The sequence below is a fragment of the Gouania willdenowi genome, chromosome 8 (assembly GCF_900634775.1).
Source record: "Gouania willdenowi chromosome 8, fGouWil2.1, whole genome shotgun sequence".
NCBI lineage: Eukaryota > Metazoa > Chordata > Actinopteri > Blenniiformes > Gobiesocidae > Gouania > Gouania willdenowi.
The window spans coordinates 24,346,624-24,367,239 of NC_041051.1; the positions used below are offsets into that span (position 1 = coordinate 24,346,624).

Genomic DNA, 20,616 nt, shown 5'->3' on the forward strand with positions numbered 1-20,616 from the left:
GCTCAGCTGTCTCCACTTCTAGTTTTCACCTTCTCTTTCCACAGCATTTCAGTCCTTCACATGCTACTTTATTGCTTTGCTCTGTGATGACTTTGTACTGTCTTTTCAGAACTTCTGCCATTATGGTTTGTTGTTTAAAACTGCTGGAGACAAAAGATGAAGACATAATGAAGGTCTCATTTGCTAGGTTGAAAGTGATGCTTTAAAGTTTGTTTTGATCTCCATTCTCTTATTGACATTGTTGGTAAAGTTTGGTGCATTGTATTGTGGGATGTAGAGTCCCGTAGACGGACGAAATGAAGTGTTTTTATTTCATTCTTTCTTTGATTTCTTGTGTTTGCCCCAAAAACTCTGACCAAGTGACTTCCCAGCATATTTCTGGTGTTTTCACTAAACAGCAAACCGGGAACAAACCACAACAAAAATAAAGTCAAGCCAATCACTGTCCTGCTTGTCTGGCAAAGAATAAGAAAAGAGAAAGGAAAATAAAACTTTTCGTTCCCAAAAAAAAAATGAAGATTTTTTGACCATACTTTGTGTTTTCAGGCTTTAGGGATTCAAATAAATACAGACTATAAGCATTTTTTTAAAATTTCAGAACAATTATTTTTTTAAAGTTTTTTTTCTTTTCAATAATTGATTAATTTAACACAGCTGCTCACCTATTTCCTCAGGCGGTACTGGGGCAGGGGGGACTGCTGCTACTCTTCACTGATTGAATGTGAGCAGAGCTTAGAAAGTATGTACACAGTTAGGAATAGACAACAGGCTAATGTTCACTAACAATGTACTAACAAACCTTGGCTATGGAAGACCCGGGTGACACAGTCAACCCATTTTTTCTTCTTGACAGAAAATGGGGGGACATCTCCCCCCCATCCCTCCCTAAATTGCCGCCTATGATCCTGATCATGGTACCATTATCATTCACACTTTTAAAGGCTTGGAATAAATTTCCATTCCCATTAATAACCATACAGTATGTCACAATGTATGGACACACTCATGTTTTTGAAAGATGGCGATGAAATCTGGATCTGATCTGGATGATGGATGATGAATCTGATGTAATGACATATTTGAGTTAAATTTCATAAAGATGGTCATTACGAAGTGAGATATACATTTTTTAAATTACACCAATGATGAGAGATAAGGATTTTACAATCTCGATCCAAGATTTAATGGAATCTTCCAAAGACAGACCTTACACCGTGTAAGGTCTGTCTTTGGTTTAGATGTTAATAAAATCTGTAAAGTACTTTTGACTTAATACCGCTAACAAACAAACAATGAGGCGGGGCAGTCCAATAACCGAAGGGTTGGGGGGGTTCAAATCCCGCTCTATTCAAGTCATTGGCGTTGTGTCCTTGTGCAAAGCACTTTACCCACGATGCCTAGTATGAATGTGTTGTGTGAGTGAGGGTTGGTGGTGGTCGGAGGGACTGATGACAGACTATGGAGGCCTTGCTTCTGTCAGTTTGCCCCAGAGCGTGGTGGTTATTATCGTAAGAATGAAGTAAAAACTCTTTGATGCATCTGTTTACAGGACTTACATTACAAAATGTGATCAGAAAAACTTTCCCCACAATGTTACCAAGTGAGTGTTTACAGTTGAGATGAAAACAAACTTTCGAGTGGCAATTTAAACTTTTTATATCTTTTTGTTTTGAGTAAATGGTCTTGATAAATTGATCTATGAGGCCTACAATGTGTCGCCTCCAGCAGTTTGAACTTTCCTGTTTTCAAGCTCTGTTTGGTCCACTTTGTCACTTCTTTCTTTCTGTTTATTCTTTCCTTTTCTTTTCTCTTCTTTGTATCATCCGGCTCGGTCTCTTTTCCTTCCCTGCACCGCACCCTCCCTACTCTTAGCTCACGTGGACATGTCCACCGTGTCCTTTGACGTTGACCCCTCCGACCTGGATGCTGAGGAGCCCCCTGAGTCTCAGGGTGACACGCGCTCCTCCAAGGGCATGTCAGGCAGCGTCACATCCCCCCAGGCCAACGCCCACCGCCTGCCCTTCTTTAAGAAGGTAACATGGGAGGCTCAGGACGTGGTGCTCCGTCCTCTTCCTCCACCTGTGTGATCTCCTTTCCTTCCCCAGTAACTGCTCACAGCTGAACTAGCCCTGGTTCCTGTGGTTCCTGTGTCTAACCCCGCTCAGCCCTTCAGGCACAACGCTCACTCACATCGCTGTTGAACTAACTGATGCTCTGACTGTGTAAACTCCGCTTTAATAAATAAACAGCTTGTCTACTGATGTCCCTCCTAACTCTAACATGTCCACGACTAACCATATTTTTTATTTTATGCTTTTTTTCTCCTCTCCTTTGGCTTTTTGTGTGGAATGATATCGTAGGTGGTCCCGCTAAACAGAAACAGAAGTCGGTGAGTGTGGTTTGTTCTTGACTACCATCCAAAAAAATGTCCCCTTTTCATCTTTGTCTCCTCCTGTTCTAATGTACGCTGTTTACTCTCCTAATGTGGCCTTTACAGACACTCCTCAGGTGAAACCATTCACAGAGTTATTTGTAAATCACACTGACGTCGCAGTCGTTTGTGTTCCAGCTGTCAGCGCACAGATGCATGTGCAGACCCTGTTAGTCACACTGTGGCTGGAACGCACCACGACATGCTTTCGTTTTCCTTACGAGGGCCGCTGTGACTGACAGCCGCGCGCAATCCGCTGCTTTTATGCTTTTCAGCACAATTTCAATCAAATGCTCTTTCAGCTGCTGAGGAAACAGGCCTAGAAAAAAAAAGACATTTCACGGCTCAAATAATGATTTTTGAATCATCAAACAGCTTAAATGAGGCACAGCGTGCTGTCAGTACCATCAAATGAACACTACCAAGGATTTAGTCAGTTTGTTCACTGGCTTCAGCTCATAAACACACAGTGCAGTAAAATCCAATTATAATAATGAATCAATAGTATTAGATTTATGTTTAAGAATTTACCCTCAGGGAATTATTAAATCTTAAAATCCACCTCATTTCTGGTGATCGAAACAAAAATATTGGTCACATTTGTTTTTCACTACTTTGATGTGTTTTTATGTGGAAAACAATCTTTTGTTTAATTCTAATTTAAATCACTTCATTTTGTCGTTTAATTAAAAAAAACCTAAAGCAAAGGTAATCGCTGATTAGACACCATTAGCTTTGATTAGTTTATTTTTTAAGATCCTTTTTCTATCTTTATTTTTATTTTAACATAAAATAAATACATTTATAATTATTATCCCCTGCTATCCCCCTGTTTGAGATGACTTCTCATAGGCTGATTTAACATTACGCACTTTTAGATTTGACTACACTCAGTTATTGTTTGATGAAGATCACTATCTAAATTATTATTTTTTAATTCTGACTTTTATGGCATTAGTCTCATCAGGTGTAAAAGTATAATTCATTGTTGTTCTTATCCTACTTGATGGACCTCAGGTTGGAGTTTAATGCCGCAGGCCACCCATTTAATGATTCTTTTACAACTTCCCCTAAAAAAAAATGTAATTAACTAACAAAAAAAATTGTCTTTCTTTTACCTAATATTTTATTTAAAAGCAATTGCGATTTAAAAGATCAAAATCAGCACATTTGTCTCTTGGTCAGCACTTTCTGTTCAAGGGTGGAGACATTGAACTCCTTTGTGCAGAGTTTACATGTACTCCTATTTTCTCAATTTACTCCGATTTCCTTTTAGAGTCAAAAAGCTTGAATAGAGCTTAAATCAAACATGTGGAACTGGATCATTTTGTCTGGCCCCCAAATTAAACAAGTAAAATTAACTCGATAAAAAACATATAAAATAAAACTCACAAGATGACAACAAAAATACACAAAATTAACAGAAAAATATACAAAACAACAACATGAGAACAGAAATACATGAAATGACAATGGATTAGGCAAAGGTGTCTTGTCCATGGTGTATTCATCTTAATTTAAGATTATTATTCCCACAAAGTGTGAATGTGGATGTTACAGCAGCAATAAATATCCATTAATAAGACAAAAAGAAAAGAGAAAGCTAAAGATAACAGGAGAGCAGTCAAATTACCATAAGGTCATTTTTATGAAAGTCCTTTAAAAACAACAATTACAATTATATACAATACAACTGAAGAGCAAAAGTACAATATATCACCCCATGTCGCTTCTCATTTCACTACTTCTGCTCATGTACTTCACTCTGCCTCTGTACTCACAAGAGCCATTTGTGTGCTTTCAAAACAGGTATTTTTAGCTGCTCTGAATACAAATGATGTGAAATGAGCCTCTGTAGCTCGACTTTATGTAACGTAATGTCAACGAGCAGGACACTTTAGTACTTCCTCCATCCACACAGCGAGCGAGCGAGCGCTTGGAATACAAATGAAAGCAAATGAGAAAACACATTGGGTTTCATCATTGAACAAACTCATTCGGATGTGTAGCTAAAATTTAGCTGAAATGCTGCTGTTTATCGATGAATGTCAGGATAAATCCCTGTTGTTGTGATTCATTGTGAGGTTTCTGTGCTGCTGGATGGATGATGTGTGGGTGTTGTGCGTAAGTCACAGTGTTGGATGTTAGATCCAGTGTATCTATCAAAGTTTAAGTGACTCATGTATCATTGTATGTAGGACAGGATTTTTTTCTTTCTTTTATAAATACAGTGAATGAAAGTGGTGTTTTTATGAGAACAACTATAGTGGAAAAGTCTTTGTGGGGTTTATTTAATGTTACAGCAGGTGTTCCCAGCTGCAGTGGGACGGTTAGCAAGCGGGATAATATTTATTTGCATGATATAAGTTAAAAATGAGAAACCTGCAAACACTGGGACATCAGTCCATCTTATTTCCTGTCTGAACACTTACTTTACGCCTCATTGACCTGACTAATGAGCATCTGATGTTCACATATTTAAAATTATTCAGTAGCTTTTAAATGCAGACTCTTTCCAAAAAAAAATAGAATATCATGGAAAAGTTGTTTGATTTCCATAATTCCATTCAAAAAGTTAAACTTTCATAGATTATAGATTCAAGGCCCACAATCTATTTGTTTATTTTTACATAATTTGGGCTTTCTGCTCCTAAAACCTACAAAAACAGGAATTCAAAAAATTAGAATACTGTGAAGAAATCACCATTTATTTTTCAGTTTTTGCAGAAAAAAAAAGAGGAGAAAAAGGACTGGACTGTTGGCCAGTGGTCCAAGGTCCTCTTTTCTGATGAAAGTAAAGTGTGCCTTTCATTCAGGAATCAAGGTCCAAGGGTTTGGAGGAAGACGGGTGAGGAACAGAACCCAACCTGCTTGAGGTCCAGTGTGAAATGTCCACAGTCAGTCATGATTTGGGGTGCAATGCTCTGTTTTGTTCCTCACCCGTCTTTAATTATCCATGTTTAATTACAACTAAATTATGATTACGGTGACCAGTATTTTTTCCAATTACAATTAATATTACAATTATTATTTTTCCACTGAAAGTCAATTACAATTCGGTTCTCAATTACTAATGTTCAAATTCAATTAATGATAATTACTGAGTCTTTAATAGTTAAAAAAAAAAAACCATAAAATGTATCCTTCCTTTTGTGTTATTTCTGTTAGCATCTCATATGATAACGGGTCGGTTTGTCCCATGTCTTAAATCAGCTGTAAAATACACTAAAAAATTGTTGCCTTGTTAGGTTTCCTAATCCATAAAAATATTGAGCCTCTTTTTGGTCATTATACCCCTCAATTTCAATTTATTTAAAAGAAAAGATAAAATTATCCTTAAGAGAACTGACCGGTAGTGAGAAAACTTGATATGAAGCACATTTTAATAATTGTTAACTACATGTGTGTAAGCCTTAGAACTGTAACATGGTTCCCCAGGTTTGCGTTTAAATAAATTGTAGTTTTTATATAATTTCCATGCCAATTACAAAGTCAATTATCTGAACTCAATTACATTTAAATTATGATTACAACAGCAACAGATGTATTTAATTACTGTTACAATTATAATTACGCCATAATTATAATTAATTATCTATCACGCGATTACATTTATAATTGACCCCAACCCTGACAATGACTGAGGGAGATGTGAAGTGTGACTGGCAGTGAAAGCTCCCCCGACAATAGGAGTCCTGCTTTAATTATGCAAACTTTGATTGTGTGGAACTGCAGATAGTGAAAGTGAAGCCGGTGCTGTCAGTGAGAAATTGATTCATGCCTACAAACATTCACAGACACTCAATAAAACAAATAGAGTCCAAAGGCTGCGACTGGCCATCCATCACTGTGTGTTCTCACAGAGGAGAGGAGAATACAGAGTGAGGGGAGCTTTGCTGTTCACTGTGTGAGCTTTTCAAACCCAATATGACAACATGAGTTTCCTCCTTGTTTCAGATGGAGCACGTCCCACCATATGATGTGGTTCCCTCCATGAGACCCATCATTCTAGTCGGACCTTCACTCAAAGGCTACGAAGTAAGAGAAAGTTCACTCATGATGATTTTTGCTTTTTTTGTATTGCTCTTTAAGTTTAGTTTTGTTACTGCTGCAACAGTAAAAAGGATAAATAACATGTGAACATAATGTACCTACATGCATACCCACATATATACCGGTACATATACTTATAAAGACATCTAGCTACAGTATCTATATCTACATACATTTCATATGTACATTAGAGCTGTCAAAAGCACTGCCTCATGGTGGAGTATCCTTGTGATGCATGTATATAGTTGTATACGTCAGGTTTTTCAAGAAAAATCTCACCGATCACACTGATCATGTACATCAGTGTTTCTCAAATGGGGGTACGCGATGGCACTACACTTGCGAAAGAGAGAGAGAGGAAAATTAACAAATGAAAGCACTAAAAATATTGGGATTTATAATGTTTATTTTTAGTAAAAAAAAAATGATAATCACACTAAATATTACCAGCAACTCACAAAACGACAACAAAAACACACAATATACTGAACAATAAAAAGAACGGACAAACAACAAAATACACAAAATGACACCAAAAGCACTTACTATTACCAGCAGCACACACAACGACGACAAAGACACACTAAATGCAATAAAAATGCACAGATCACTACAAAATACAGAAAAATAACTGAGAAACAGACAAAACAACATAAAAAAACAACCAAACGACACCAAAAACACACACACTGAGATAGAAAAATTTAAATCCCAACAAAAACACACAAAATAAGAGAAAACATAAACTAAATAATAAAAAGAAAAGACAAATAACAACAAAATACACAAAATGACACCAAAAACACACAAAATAAGACAAAAAAACCCACACAAAATGATCCCCAGACGTCAGAAGGAAGATGATCGTAAATTATATATATAAAAAAAACTATAGCAATAAATCTATTACTAAATATTGCTTCATTCCAATTATTTACAAAATGAAATTCTTTAAAATGTTATAACTCAGTAATTCCATCATTATGCTCTATAGTTGTTTTATCACAGTATTCTCAGCATAAGGGGAGGGGGGTACTTCCATTGAAAAGGAAGAGAAAGCCAAAAAAGTTTGAAAAATACTGATGTAGAGAGTTCCAAAACTCATGTATTGAATATGATATGTTTGGTGTTGCAGTGTAAGTATCTCTCTCACATTCATTGTTCCCCAGGTGACAGACATGATGCAGAAAGCTCTCTTCGACTTTCTGAAACACAAGTTTGAGGGCAGGTAAAAAAAAATAAATACTCTGAGCGTTTGCTTTCCCTCTGTAAGACTTCATCTTATCATCAAACTGGATTTTTTGTTTTAGGATATCCATCACACGGGTAACAGCAGACATCTCTCTGGCCAAACGCTCAGTCCTGAACAACCCGAGCAAACACACCATCATCGAGCGCTCTAGTACGCGCTCCAGCCTGGGTAAGACCACGGACTGAGGATCTACTCACTCTGAATGTGTTCATCTTCATCGTTCTACTGAGCCTTCTGTCCCCCTATCTATATTTCATATCTATGTTTCTTTAAGTCTGGTTTTTGTGCTCAATGAAGTCACTGATGTTTTACTAGTGACTGGGACTCCCAAGCACCAAGGGTGGGCCGATATATCGTGCAACAACTAAACTCAATGAAAATATATTGATAATTTTGTTAACTAATAAAAAACAAAACAAATATTGTCACATGGGACAAAATCCAACCAGAACTTGTGTGATCATGTGATCTCACGCATTGATCACGTCAAAATCTGTCTTTATAAACATAAATACCATCAATACCAGGTTGATCAATGCTAATGAAATCTTTAAACAACGCTTAAACTTGTTTCCTGTATATTTTAATCAATTATATCTGTAACAGATTTAGTTGACTAAGACTAAACTAAACATAAAATAGTAGGTGACTACATTTTCGACTAAAACTATGTTGCATTTTAGTCCAACGTTTTAGTTTGATGTTTAGAAAATAATAATAATAATTCTTGTACAAAGTTCATAGAGGAATAATTTCCTTAAGAGTGACTTAAAGATGACATGATTTTTTTTTTTTTTAATTTTAAACTGGCATGAATTGCCAGTATTTGTTTTCCTTTCCAAAAATATTGTTATCATACATATAGTCTCGTCTCGTGAACTTTGCATATCGTCCCACCCCTAGCACATAAATCAAGGTGAGGTAGGATTAGCTGATTTTACACAAACACAAGATGAAAACTTGTTTGTTCATTTTGAGGGCAGATATGGAAGTAGCAAGAAAAAAAAAAGATATCCACCTTTTGTTATTTAAGTGTAAATGAGTCTTTTTGGCAAAAAATGCAAAAACAGTGAGTTGATGTTGAGGCATGACACAGAATATGGAGCAGATTCAAGTTCTGCTAATTCTACAGAGAGTGTGAGTTAGCTTGTGTAACCAAGAGAGTTGCAGGTTCTCTTTTCGCTTCTATATTCTTGTTGTGGTTTCCTGAATCTGATCCAGCCTCCTCTCCTCTCTTTCTCTTTCTTCATCCTGTCTTCTCTGCCATCCATCCATCCTTGCCCTTCCTCTGCCACCTTCACTGTTTTTGACTCAGACCTGCTGGGTATGTATGCTCCCCCTCGCTCTGAAAACCAAAGCCTCTCTGCTTCCTTTTTGCTCAAACTATGTTCATCGTCTTCCCACGAACATCATTTGTCTGCCTGTCAGTTTCTCTGTTCCTCAAAGTTCTGGGTGATTCTAACAAAAGTAATTCTAACAAACCCAGTGCAGGAGCAGATGGTGGGAGGACTGGCTTCTTTATGCACAGTAACTTAGATACTGGTCCAAGTCTCTCCGCAATTAATTCCATTTTTAATCCAAGGCTTAAACAGACGTCTTGAATTAAAGTTCACACTTTGTATCAGTCAGCAGAGGTTCTATTAATTCCACCTTCTGCTTCATCCCTCCCTCGTTTGGCCCTCGGAGGCTGAGGAAGTGTGAACAGGCATCGCTGCTCTGCAGATTGCTTCGCCTTCTTATCGCTCTGCTGCTGGGTTGTCAGCATACACACACACACACACAGACACACACACACACAGAGAGAGAGAGAACATGAACACAAGGAGGTTTCAAAGGCTTAATAGTAATGTCCTAACTACAGAGTGTGAGGACACATAAGACCTTTATCCTTCTTAGAAAATGAATTATGTCTTTGAACAAAAGTTTAAAAAGGATGGGAAAAGAAATTACACTCATTAAATCATTTGGCCCTCAGTCTGATTTTGAGAGGATCTCAAGCTGATTCCTTCAAAAACTTCAAAAAACATACAAAATGACTTTGCAAACACCCGAAATACTCTAAAACCATAGATAAATGCATAAAAGTAGAGCAAATAACTATCAAAAACACACAACATGAGTATAAAACGACACAAGCGTTAGTGACTTCTCACTGTATTTTTTTCATGGGTCCTTTTATTTGTGTTTAGCACCACAATGTCTAAAATTGTGCGACCCCCAAAAAAACAAATGACTCCACAACACACAAAATGACAGAAAAATATGCAAAAAGAAACCCAGCAAATTCACACAAAATGAATTAGAACCAGTGACGTGCCGTGAGCACTATGGTTGGGTAGGCAGGGCGTTCCAAATCGATACCACCAATGTCAACACCAATGACAGTTTTTAATGTTTCTGCTGGCAAGTGTTAATTCAATTAAATTCAACTTTACTTGTATAAAGCAATTTCCAACAAAGTCATCTCAATGCGCTTATCAAAATATAATATTCATAATAAGAAAGAAAAAACCCAACAAGATCCACAATTAACAAGTATTTAGCCATCAAACAAAATCAACATCGAAAAACACCATTAAAGAAACATAAACAATTATTTAATATAGCCTCCATACTCTCCCAACAAGATATATCTCATGACACGGCAGCACATCTGTTGTTTGTGTTGGAAACACAGAAACACGGAGAAAATGACAACAACAATAACTCAGAACAGCCTCAGTGAGGAGCATCCACAAAGCTAATCCTTTCTTTTGTACCATTCACTGTGAAAAGTATGAAACATTTTCTGACCTTTCCTTTGCTGAAGGTCTGGTCTCAGGTGTTGGTCTCCCATCTTTTAAAAGCTGTCGTTTTTCCTCAAAACAAAGTTTCTTTATCGTCTCTAGCGCTGTCATCCTGCCTGTAGTGTTATCCCGCTTCTAGCTAGAGAACGTAGCAGCAGCGGTCACGTGATATCAATTCACTAATGCACTGTGAACTTACTTATAGCATTTAGCATAGCACAGTTACGTTCAAAGGCAGCATAGAGAGCTGCCTTTGGACGTAAATGGTTTTCATCTTGGGAAACTGACTGCACATGTGCAAACACATAAAAACACGCTATGGGAAGAGAGGCAGAGCAGCAATGTGCTTTTGAGAAGGGGTGTGGCCTCCTCCTGCCTTACAGTGGTTAGGAAATAGCGACGTTTAGAGATTTGGGCTATGAAAAGCACAAAATGCTGATACTTTCAAACTTAAACGTACTGTATGGTATCGGAAATTGAAAAATAAATAATTTATGTTTATATTATAATTAAAACAAATAATCAAAATATCAATTCACCCTCGGGTAGGCACTGCCTACCTTGCCTACCCTGACTGCACGTCACTGATTATAACACATACAAAACTACAGCAAATGCACAAAAAGACAACAAAATTACACAAATTTACTCCCAAAACACACAACAACAAGTATAACAAAAAATAGCACAATAAATAGACAAAACTACACCTAAAATACACATAAATTACTTCAAAAACACAAAATAAATTAAAAAAAAAACAAACAAAATGAATTCCAAAACACAAATAACATCAAAAAAATACACAAATTGGCCCCAAAAACGCACACAAAAAAAGGAAACACACAAATAATTATGAAAACACAAAAATGACAGCAAAATATACAAAATGAATCCCAAAACACAAAAAGCAACAACAGAATAATGACTCTAAAGATATACACAAAACTCACACAAGTCCTTTGCTGTTTCCTGTTTTAATGTTAATAATATGACCCTCAGATGAGATACAATCACGTTTGTGGCTCTCGCTGTGATAGAAGTTGTCCATCTCTGCTTTAGCACAAAACTAACATTAGCCTCCTCCTCTCACCCAAAGCTAAAAGTTAAATTCCAACCCCTGATGCTAAATGTGAAGTAGACTTAATGCGGTACATCTTCACATTTTTGTAAGGATTTAGGGTTCTGGAAATCCAATTTTAGAGTGTAAGAAGTCATTTGTCTTACTTCATGTAGCAAAATAAAAATATGAAAACATTGATGAAATGTTATTTTATGGTATCAGCAACTAGAAAGTTTATTTATCTGATAACGAAACTGAGAAAATGTTTTTTTTTTTTTTTTTTACTAGCGCGCATGCTTGGCTCTGATGCACCATCTCATATTTTTAGTGCCAATGAGGAACAGCTAAAACAAAATACCCGATCAGTCCAATCAGTAGCTCGAATGTTTCACAGTAAATATTCATTCATTTAGTGAAACTGGGTATTTCTGTTTTAGTGTCGTGGTGAGAATTTGTGCCTTTTTATGAGTTAGTGCAAACACTGCAGCCATCTCATTACTGAGTGCGCCCCTTCCTTCCTTCCTTCCTTCCTTCCTTCCTTCCGTCCTTTGCAACATCACAAAACAGCCCAAAAGCACTGAACGTCAATGAGACGGCATCGGAATGATGATGCTGCAGTGATCCATTTAGCTCGGCATAAATGGAATCTGAACTGTGCTTCAGTCTCACTCATGGATTTATCTGGACGTCCACGTGCATGAGAAAGTACTAACGTGACATGTCATGCAGCATACTTTGAAAACTGACTGGGCTCCTCCGTCCTTCCTGTTTCCCGGTGCTCCAGCCGAGGTGCAGAGTGAGATCGAGCGTATCTTCGAGCTGGCTCGGACCCTGCAGCTGGTGGCTCTTGATGCAGACACCATCAACCATCCCTCCCAGTTGGCTAAGACATCCCTGGCTCCCATCATCGTCTACATCAAAATAGCCTCACCAAAGGTATGACGGCACACGCATGTGGCTGCTTGTTCAGAGGTTTGGTCCAAATTTGATCTTTAAACCAATGAAACAGTGTAAATATGTCAGAAAATGTCACTTATATTTCAGAATGAACAGTTTTGTGCAGCTCTCTGTCTGACCATCAGAACAGTGAATCTAATCGGACATTGTCTAATAAACACACAAAATGACTCAAAAAGAGTTTTGATTTAGTTTAAGTCAGTCTTTTAACTAAAATGCAGCTTAGTTTTAGTCAAAATTTAGACACAGACAGATTTGATGTGATCAATAGGTAAGACCACATGATCACATTAGTTCTGATTGGCTTTTGCCCCATGTGACTAAATTATACTTTAGTTTTTATTCGTCAACGAAAATATAAATATATTTTTGATATAGTTTTCATTCACATGTGATTTGAAATAAAAAAACATAAACATACAAAAAACTGAAAAATATACAAAAAGACACCAAAAATACACATAATTTGGTCCAGAAGCACACAGAATCACAAAAATATGCAAAATTACTCCAGAAACATACAAAACACACAAATATCCCGAAACAATACCAAAAATACACAAAAAAACCACACAAAATGACTAAAGAAAACACAAAATACACAAATATGTGCAAATTTACCCCAACAACACACAAGACGACTACAAATATACAATGAAACCCTGAAAAATATACGAAACAATAGGACAACAAAAACACACAAAATTAGAGCAAATTATACAATGATAACATGTCTTGTTCTTTCCTGTGTTAATGCTCAGATTGGTCATGAATGTTGATAATGTGGCTTTCAAATCAATCACATTTTTGTGGCCACGCTGTGTGTAAAGCTGCCTGAATAACCAACAACAGTGAAAAAACAACCCAAACTAAATCTCAGAACAATCTGATGGTCAACTGTATTATTTGACTTCGATGTACATTATATAAAGTATGTATGTGTTGAACACTTTCAGACTGCATCATATTAAGATGAGTAAAAAGGAAAATAAATACAAGAATAAAAGGAAAATTATCTGTGATTGTAATCCAAATGTTTCTCCCTGTAAAAAAAAAAAGATGATTTCTGCTTTTGTGACTTTTTTTTTTTTTTTTAACAATTTATTATTTTATTTTATTTTCAAATAAACACTATACAAACACTTAAACCTTACATGAAAGCAGGGTCATGTGCAAGCGTCATGATTAGGGTGTCAATACATCCCATTAATTAAAATAAATAAGAAGAATGATAATAATAATAAATTAAATAAATAAATAATAATAAAATAATAGAATAAAACAATATTCATTCATAAATAAAATAATAATCGTAATAGCTTTGAGATGCCTTATCTATTAAGAATTTGCACAACATAAATCCAACAACACAAATCAAATCAGAAGTTATTTACTTGTGCTGGAAACTTAATTAATTGCAGGTATAATAAATAAGGTGACCATTTACTATTGTAATCCTTGATTCTATTCAAAAACATTTAATTGTTTAACGCATTTGATATTTATTGTTATGTTTGGATCTGAGTAGTTGTGCATATGTTAAGAACTGGACTCTGGTTCTACAAGCTGGATTTATGTTGGACGGCACGTGGCCTCTGCTTTGTTGTCTCTCTGCAGGTTCTCCAGAGGCTCATTAAGTCCAGAGGGAAATCTCAAGCTAAACACCTCAATGTACAGATGGTTGCTGCAGACAAACTGGCTCAGTGTCCCCCGGTGAGTCTTCCTGAAGGAACACACTGTTCCACAGCTGTGTGAAGACAGAGATAATGTGTACATTTCCTTCTTCAGGAACTGTTCGACATCATCCTGGATGAGAACCAGCTGGAAGATGCGTGTGAACACCTGGCTGATTATCTGGAGGCCTACTGGAAGGCCACGCACCCGCCCAGCAGCAACCCTCCCAACCCTCTGCTGAACCGCACCATGGCCACGGCCGCCCTGGCCGCCTCCCCCGAGCCCGTCTCCAACCTGCAGGTACAGGTGCTCACCTCCCTGCGCAGAAATATGGATTTGTGGCCCGGGTTGGACGGGGCGGTGCTGCCCGGTGAGGGCAAAGAGGAAGAACACGCTCTGTGAAGCCGAGCGCTGAAAGATGGAGGAAGAGTGTGTTAACGTTCTGCTCCTGCTTCACGTCGAAAAACAGAAACACATACACAAGCCCAACAGGTAGCATATCAACTCTTAGTTTATTTATAAAGAAAGGAAAGCAGTGAGAAGCAAAGCCCGTGGGACCTGAGGCCTCCTCCTCCGTTTCACTGGAATCAGGAGTCAAACACGATCTGCTGCCCTCGGAAGCTCGCTGACCTTTTTTCTTCTGCGGGAGCCTCAGACCTGTTTCCTGTCTTGTTCTCCACCGTGTTGCCATGGTAACACCCCTGAAAACAGCAAGTCATGTCCGCTCCTTCAAGTAGAAACTCTCAGTATGGTGCAGTCTGTTGCTAATGCTTCGTCGAGTTTATTAAAAGTAGTCTAACAGCAGATATCACGGTTGGGGTCAATTACATTTTTCAGTTACAATTCATAATTACAGTCAGAATCAGAAAGGTTTTTATTCACTAAGTACAGTTTAAAATCAGTTCAAGGATTTTAACTTGGTAGTTGGTGCGAAGAACAGAAAAACAAACCCGAAGCAATAATAACAATAATAATGATAAATATGAAGGATACATATATACTGTACATTACGTTTTCAATTACCCATGTTCAATTATAATTTGATTATGATTAAAGTGACAAGCATTTTTTCCAATTAGAAATCTATTTTTATCCTCAGAAAGTCAATTACTGAAGTTCAATTACAATTGATCACAATTACTGAGCCTACAATAAATAACCTAAAAAGTTTGTGTTAGCTTGTGTTAGCATTTCCTATGATAACGGGTCCTAAATCAGCTGTAAAATGCACTAAAACCAAATATCTATCATCTAATTTCTTTCCTATCTACTGATTACCTTGTTAGCCTTCCTAATAAATTAAAATATAGTTTTTCATATTTTTGGTGTGGGCGTCTGAGCCTTTTTTCAGCCAGTATACTTCTTGATTTATTTATTTTTTTTAATGGTAAATTGTTGGAAAACTTGATATGAAACACATTTTGATAATTGTTTACTACATATGTGTAGAACTGTACACAACACTTTAACATAGTTAAATTAAAATTGACAATTTTAATAGAATTTTCATGGCAATTAAAATTACAGAGTAAATTATCTAAACTCAATTACAATTTCATTACGATTACAACAGCAACAGATTTCTTTCAATTACAATTTCAATAGTATGCCATAATTGTAATTAATTACCAATTACGAAATTACAGTTATAATTGACCCCAACCCTGCTGCTCACTGAGTCACTGCACACACAGCATGGCATGTGTTCGTCTCCAAATATTGACATTAACAGTAACAAGCACTTATCACCAAATCCTTTTGGGTTTTTTTTTTTTTTTAAACCTTTTCTTGTCGTTTAGAGCGAACATAGTTCTGTAGACTCTGATAACCAGAGCTGCTGTGTGGGCTTGAGTTGTGTGCCAGTAGGTGGCGCTGTTGGCGTAGCATTGCAGCCCTGGCTTCTTTGGTCGAGTGGTTTTTACGGACTTGCTGAGTAGGCTACTCTAGTTATATGCTACAGATATTTCTGCTTACAGAAGTAAGTATGTTCATGGTTTAAAAGTTAAAGAATCTGAAAGTAGAAAATAACTTAGATAACAGATAATGAAGATGTTTCAAAGTTTACCTTTTCTGTCTCTTTCCCTGTTTAGACTACTTTATGGGTGTCTAAAGTTCCTGAAATCAAACCAAAATTGCTAAGTAGGGTTAATCGATTCAACTACTGTTATTTCCTCCACCATGGAGGTCATATTATTGCTGGTGTTTGTTTGTTTGTTCATCTGTAAACAGTCTTACTCAAACTATTTGATGGTTTTTGATCTGAAATGAGATAAGGAACAAGTGATAAGTGATCAGGATCTATATACTGATACTGGATCACTTTAAAAAAAAAAAACAATGATTCACAATGTTCCATCCTTAGTGTCTTTAAAGTGTGAATGAATCGTGGCACCATGATCAGGATCACTGACCAAGATAACTGCCAACATCTGGGAAAGAGGAGATTTAGAGCTTGGCGGAGGTTTGAACTCATATTATTGAGATGATTTATGAAACGGTAAAACCACGCGAGATCACGTCTGTCATCACACTCAGCCAATCAGTTTTGGCACACCAGGTGACATTAGAATTTGGTTAGTGACAACGTTTGGTTCTAAAGTGGTTCTAAGGCAGGGGTACTCAATCCTGGTCCTCGAGGGCCACTATCCTATGTTTCCGTCTTCCAACACACCTGTTTCAAATGATCAACTCATCATCAACTGATCATCAATCATGGAAGACGGAAACATCTAAAACATGCAGGATAGGGGCCCGCGAGGACCAGGATTGGGCACCCCTGTTCTAAGGAGTTCTAATTGGTTCTAAGTGCACTAACCTCTCACTGTGTTCCTCACTGTTTGTGTCTCTGCATGGTTTGCTGTGGCATGGCCGGGGCTGCAGGGCCAGTATTTGGTGCACGCTGAGCAGAAGAGAGAAGGGCCCCAGTCGGAGAGCGGCGGGAGCGGCCCTTTGCACGACTATCAGACGGACACGGGAGGCAGGTCTCAGCAGCAGCACGGGCGCTCCTCTCGTGGTCAGCCGCGGAGTGGGAGGGGCCTGTCACGACAAGACACATTTGACTCCGAGACGCAGGGCAGCCGGGACTCGGCCTATACTGAGGCCGGCGACTCCTGCATGGACATTGAAACCGACCCCTACGAGGAGCCCGAGCCCTACCGGGGAGGAGGAGGGGGCAGCCGCCTGCACCTGGCCCAGCATCACGGCCGACAGGCGTCCTGGGAGGATGAAGGGGCCGAGCCGGACCAGGAGAACCTGAACCACCCTCCGATGCCGAGCCAGACCCAGACCCAGCCCCACGGAAGGGCCAAGCTGAGGGAGAGGTACTGCCAGGAGCCTGTGGACACAGGAGCCAACATGAGCCGCAACAAGAACCAGGACGAATGGGGGAGGGACGTCTACATCCGCTGAATCCTATTGGACAGACTGATAAACAACCTGTTTACATCCCACTGCATTGTAAACAAACACATTCACTGCCAGACTCCATCGTCACCTACTTAGTTTTTGTTTGGAAACATATAAATGGTCCGTTTTGGGTTTTTTATGTTCTATTGCATGAATATCATAGATTTCTCTACTGACAGCACGAGGACAGTAATTCTTCTGATTGTGATCGATCTCTCCTTTATTTGTCGGGTGTGAAGGCTGGTAAAGCTGTGGTGTGTCATGTCGCCCTCTGGAGTCTTAAACAGGGTCTAACGTCACTTTCCTCCTTTGTATGTGAAGCATCAGGGTTCCTCTTTACCTTAAGATCACACAGTGCTTTTTGGCTTCCAGCGTTATGGCCCCTGCCTGGTTGTGACCTTTTCACCTCCACTTTCTTATCACCCAGACCTTAAAATGCTGGTGAAGATCCTGCCATGAACAAACACACGTACACACACATGAACGCACACACACGTATACTAAAGTTACTTCACTCGTGTCAGCTCCAAAGATGCTTACCCCTCCTGGTTTTCTCCTCTATCCTTCAGTCAGAAGGAATTGTCACGCCTTATTCACTCTCCAACCCTCAACACTCCAATCACAAGTGCCGGAATGTCTCACCGAGCCATGTCCACCTCTGCCACGGTGGGATGTCTTACCTCCTCGTTTCCATTCGTTTGCCTGTAGCTGCACCCACTCGGTCGCCTGCTTCCCAGGACTAATGGATATACGTAGAAGAAGTAGTTGTGTGTTTGTGTGTGGTTAAACAATCTCAAACTTCACCTGAACAGCTTTGCTTCTTAAATATTAAGTATCACCCCCTTCTTGCACCTGATTTTACAACTGAATCAGTGTTGTTTTTGTGATCATTGGCTTTTTTTTTTTAATTTCAGTGTTTAGTGAGGTGCTGAGAGGAGTAAGACGTCAGGGCGTTGATACGATCAGCTCTGGTCTTTAATGGAGAATAAATGAATGTGTTTGGTGGGCTTCTTGGGCTCACCCTAGTCTTCTGTTAAATGAACATGAAATAATGATCAGTAAATAATGTTATTGTTGCGTTATCGCAATTGTTCAAATGATGAAATGATGCATCATTGGTGCCTGATTGTAGCTACATTTTGCTTTTTCTGCCTTTCATTTTTAATCTGTGGATAAATTCGTATTTTAATTAAAAGTTTAATTAAAAAAGTGCCACACTGCCACTCATTGGATGGAGTGAGACACTCATTGCATGTATGATTATATTTTCCTTTCCATAACATGAAATATACATAAAAATTACATTTTTAGAGCAGAGATGGGCAACTTTTATTAGAGCAGCGGCCACAAACATATGATTGAATCTGATCTGAGGGTCACATTATCAACAATAATGACCAATATGAACATTAACACAGGAAACAACAAAGGATTTGTGTGGTTTGCTTTTATGTTTTGTGAGTTGTTTGTTTATTTTTCTCTCCCTTTTTCATGTGTTTTTGTATATTTTTCTCTCATCTTGTATAAAAAACGATACAAAATCACAGAAAAATGCACAAAATTACAACACAATTACATCAATGGACTCCAAAATACACAAGACTAGAGATGTACACATAATAACTGAAAAATATTTTCTTAAAAAAACAGTTCTGATGAACTACGGCTGGGCCCGCAGAACATCTCCGCGCCGAATAGCACATACCATGTTCCCAAGAATTCAGTGAAATGACTGAGTGAAACAAATGAAATTGTGCGACAATCTACGTTGAATTGCCTTTGAAACGATATATCACACGACTATGTTCCGATAAATTTAGAAATACATTTGTAAATGACTGGAAATTGGGGGTGGGCTCCGAGCGTCTCATCACATTAATTTATAAAGTATTCATAACAAACTGCATTCCGATTTAACAAGAACTAATGAAGGAGTAGTCATTTGGAAAATGGGGTCCTCCGTTACACGTGCGGGGTAATGGGCCCCATTTATATACTATATTGGTATGTGCCAATGATTCGTTACCACCAACTGTATTAATGTTAGCCCCCTAAATCAAAAATTGTCTCTGAGCGTCGATGTGTACACATCCATAGATTATATTCACAAATAACAGAAGTAGTGATTTTAACTAGTGTACGCAACAACAAGGCTGGTCGTCCAGCCTTAAAAGGGACACGTATTATACATCAAAATGAAACTAAAAAACACAAAATGTTAAACATACACAAAATGAATGACAACATTCTTTGTTCTTACCTGTATAAATGCTGAGTTTGGTCATTATTTCATATACTGACATTAAGGTTGAGACTGTACAGGGTCTCGGGGGTCAGCTTCCATTGGACACAAAGCAGACTAGGGAAGAACTGGGCTTCATGTGGGTCAATTGCCATCTTGTCAACTTGTCGTGATTCATCTGTTGACATTCATACATTATCTAGCACTAAAATACCACTAAAGTCCCAAAGCACTTTATATCACCTTATTCACACGCCTCAAACCCTATTTTCACTTGAATAAAAGAAGACATAGTGTAGGCCTCATAGATCAATAAATCAAAGGTATTTCTTCCAAAAAATAGGGGGATTTACTAACAAACAAATGTTAAAGGGTGTACCCCCGCCTAATGCCCAATGAGAACTTGAGATAAGCACCAGCAGACCCCCTCGACCTTGAAAAAAGGAGCATGTGTGATTTTACTCACTTTATTGTGGTATTTTATTGTGTTTTTATCACTTCCTTGAGTGATGAAAGAGAGTTCATCCAGTTTTGAACAAGAACCAAGGAAGAAGAACCTGTTAAGTGCTTCTTTAAATTTGTTCTAATTTTATTTAATATCAATGACCTTTGACATAATAAGGGCCCAACCAACCCCATGATGTGGGACAGAATATGGTTACTCGTCACAACTGCCTAAACGTAACCCATCAATGCATATCATTTGAACAGATTTGGATAATGAAGACAATTAGAATTCTATTTGAACCTGAG

At 38.0% G+C, this 20,616-nt stretch overlaps 1 protein-coding gene across 3 annotated transcripts in view; it reads left to right on the forward strand.

The window, feature by feature from the left end:
• Window positions 1–15,141, forward strand: part of cacnb1 (calcium channel, voltage-dependent, beta 1 subunit) — a 49,331-nt gene extending 34,190 nt beyond the window's left edge. The window contains exons 7-14 of one of the 3 annotated variants that reach the window (XM_028454746.1): window positions 1,873–2,033; window positions 6,389–6,469; window positions 7,654–7,712; window positions 7,795–7,904; window positions 9,052–9,060; window positions 12,370–12,521; window positions 14,160–14,255; window positions 14,331–15,141. In XM_028454746.1, the coding sequence (XP_028310547.1) occupies window positions 1,873–2,033; window positions 6,389–6,469; window positions 7,654–7,712; window positions 7,795–7,904; window positions 9,052–9,060; window positions 12,370–12,521; window positions 14,160–14,255; window positions 14,331–14,618 (956 nt within the window). In that variant the 3' untranslated portion in view covers window positions 14,619–15,141. Of the gene's footprint in view, window positions 1–1,872; window positions 2,034–2,360; window positions 2,390–6,388; window positions 6,470–7,653; window positions 7,713–7,794; window positions 7,905–9,051; window positions 9,061–12,369; window positions 12,522–14,159; window positions 14,256–14,330 lie in introns of all 3 variants that reach the window. The other 2 variants (XM_028454747.1, XM_028454748.1) reach the window with 2 other exon arrangements.
• Window positions 15,142–20,616: the final 5,475 nt, after the last annotated feature.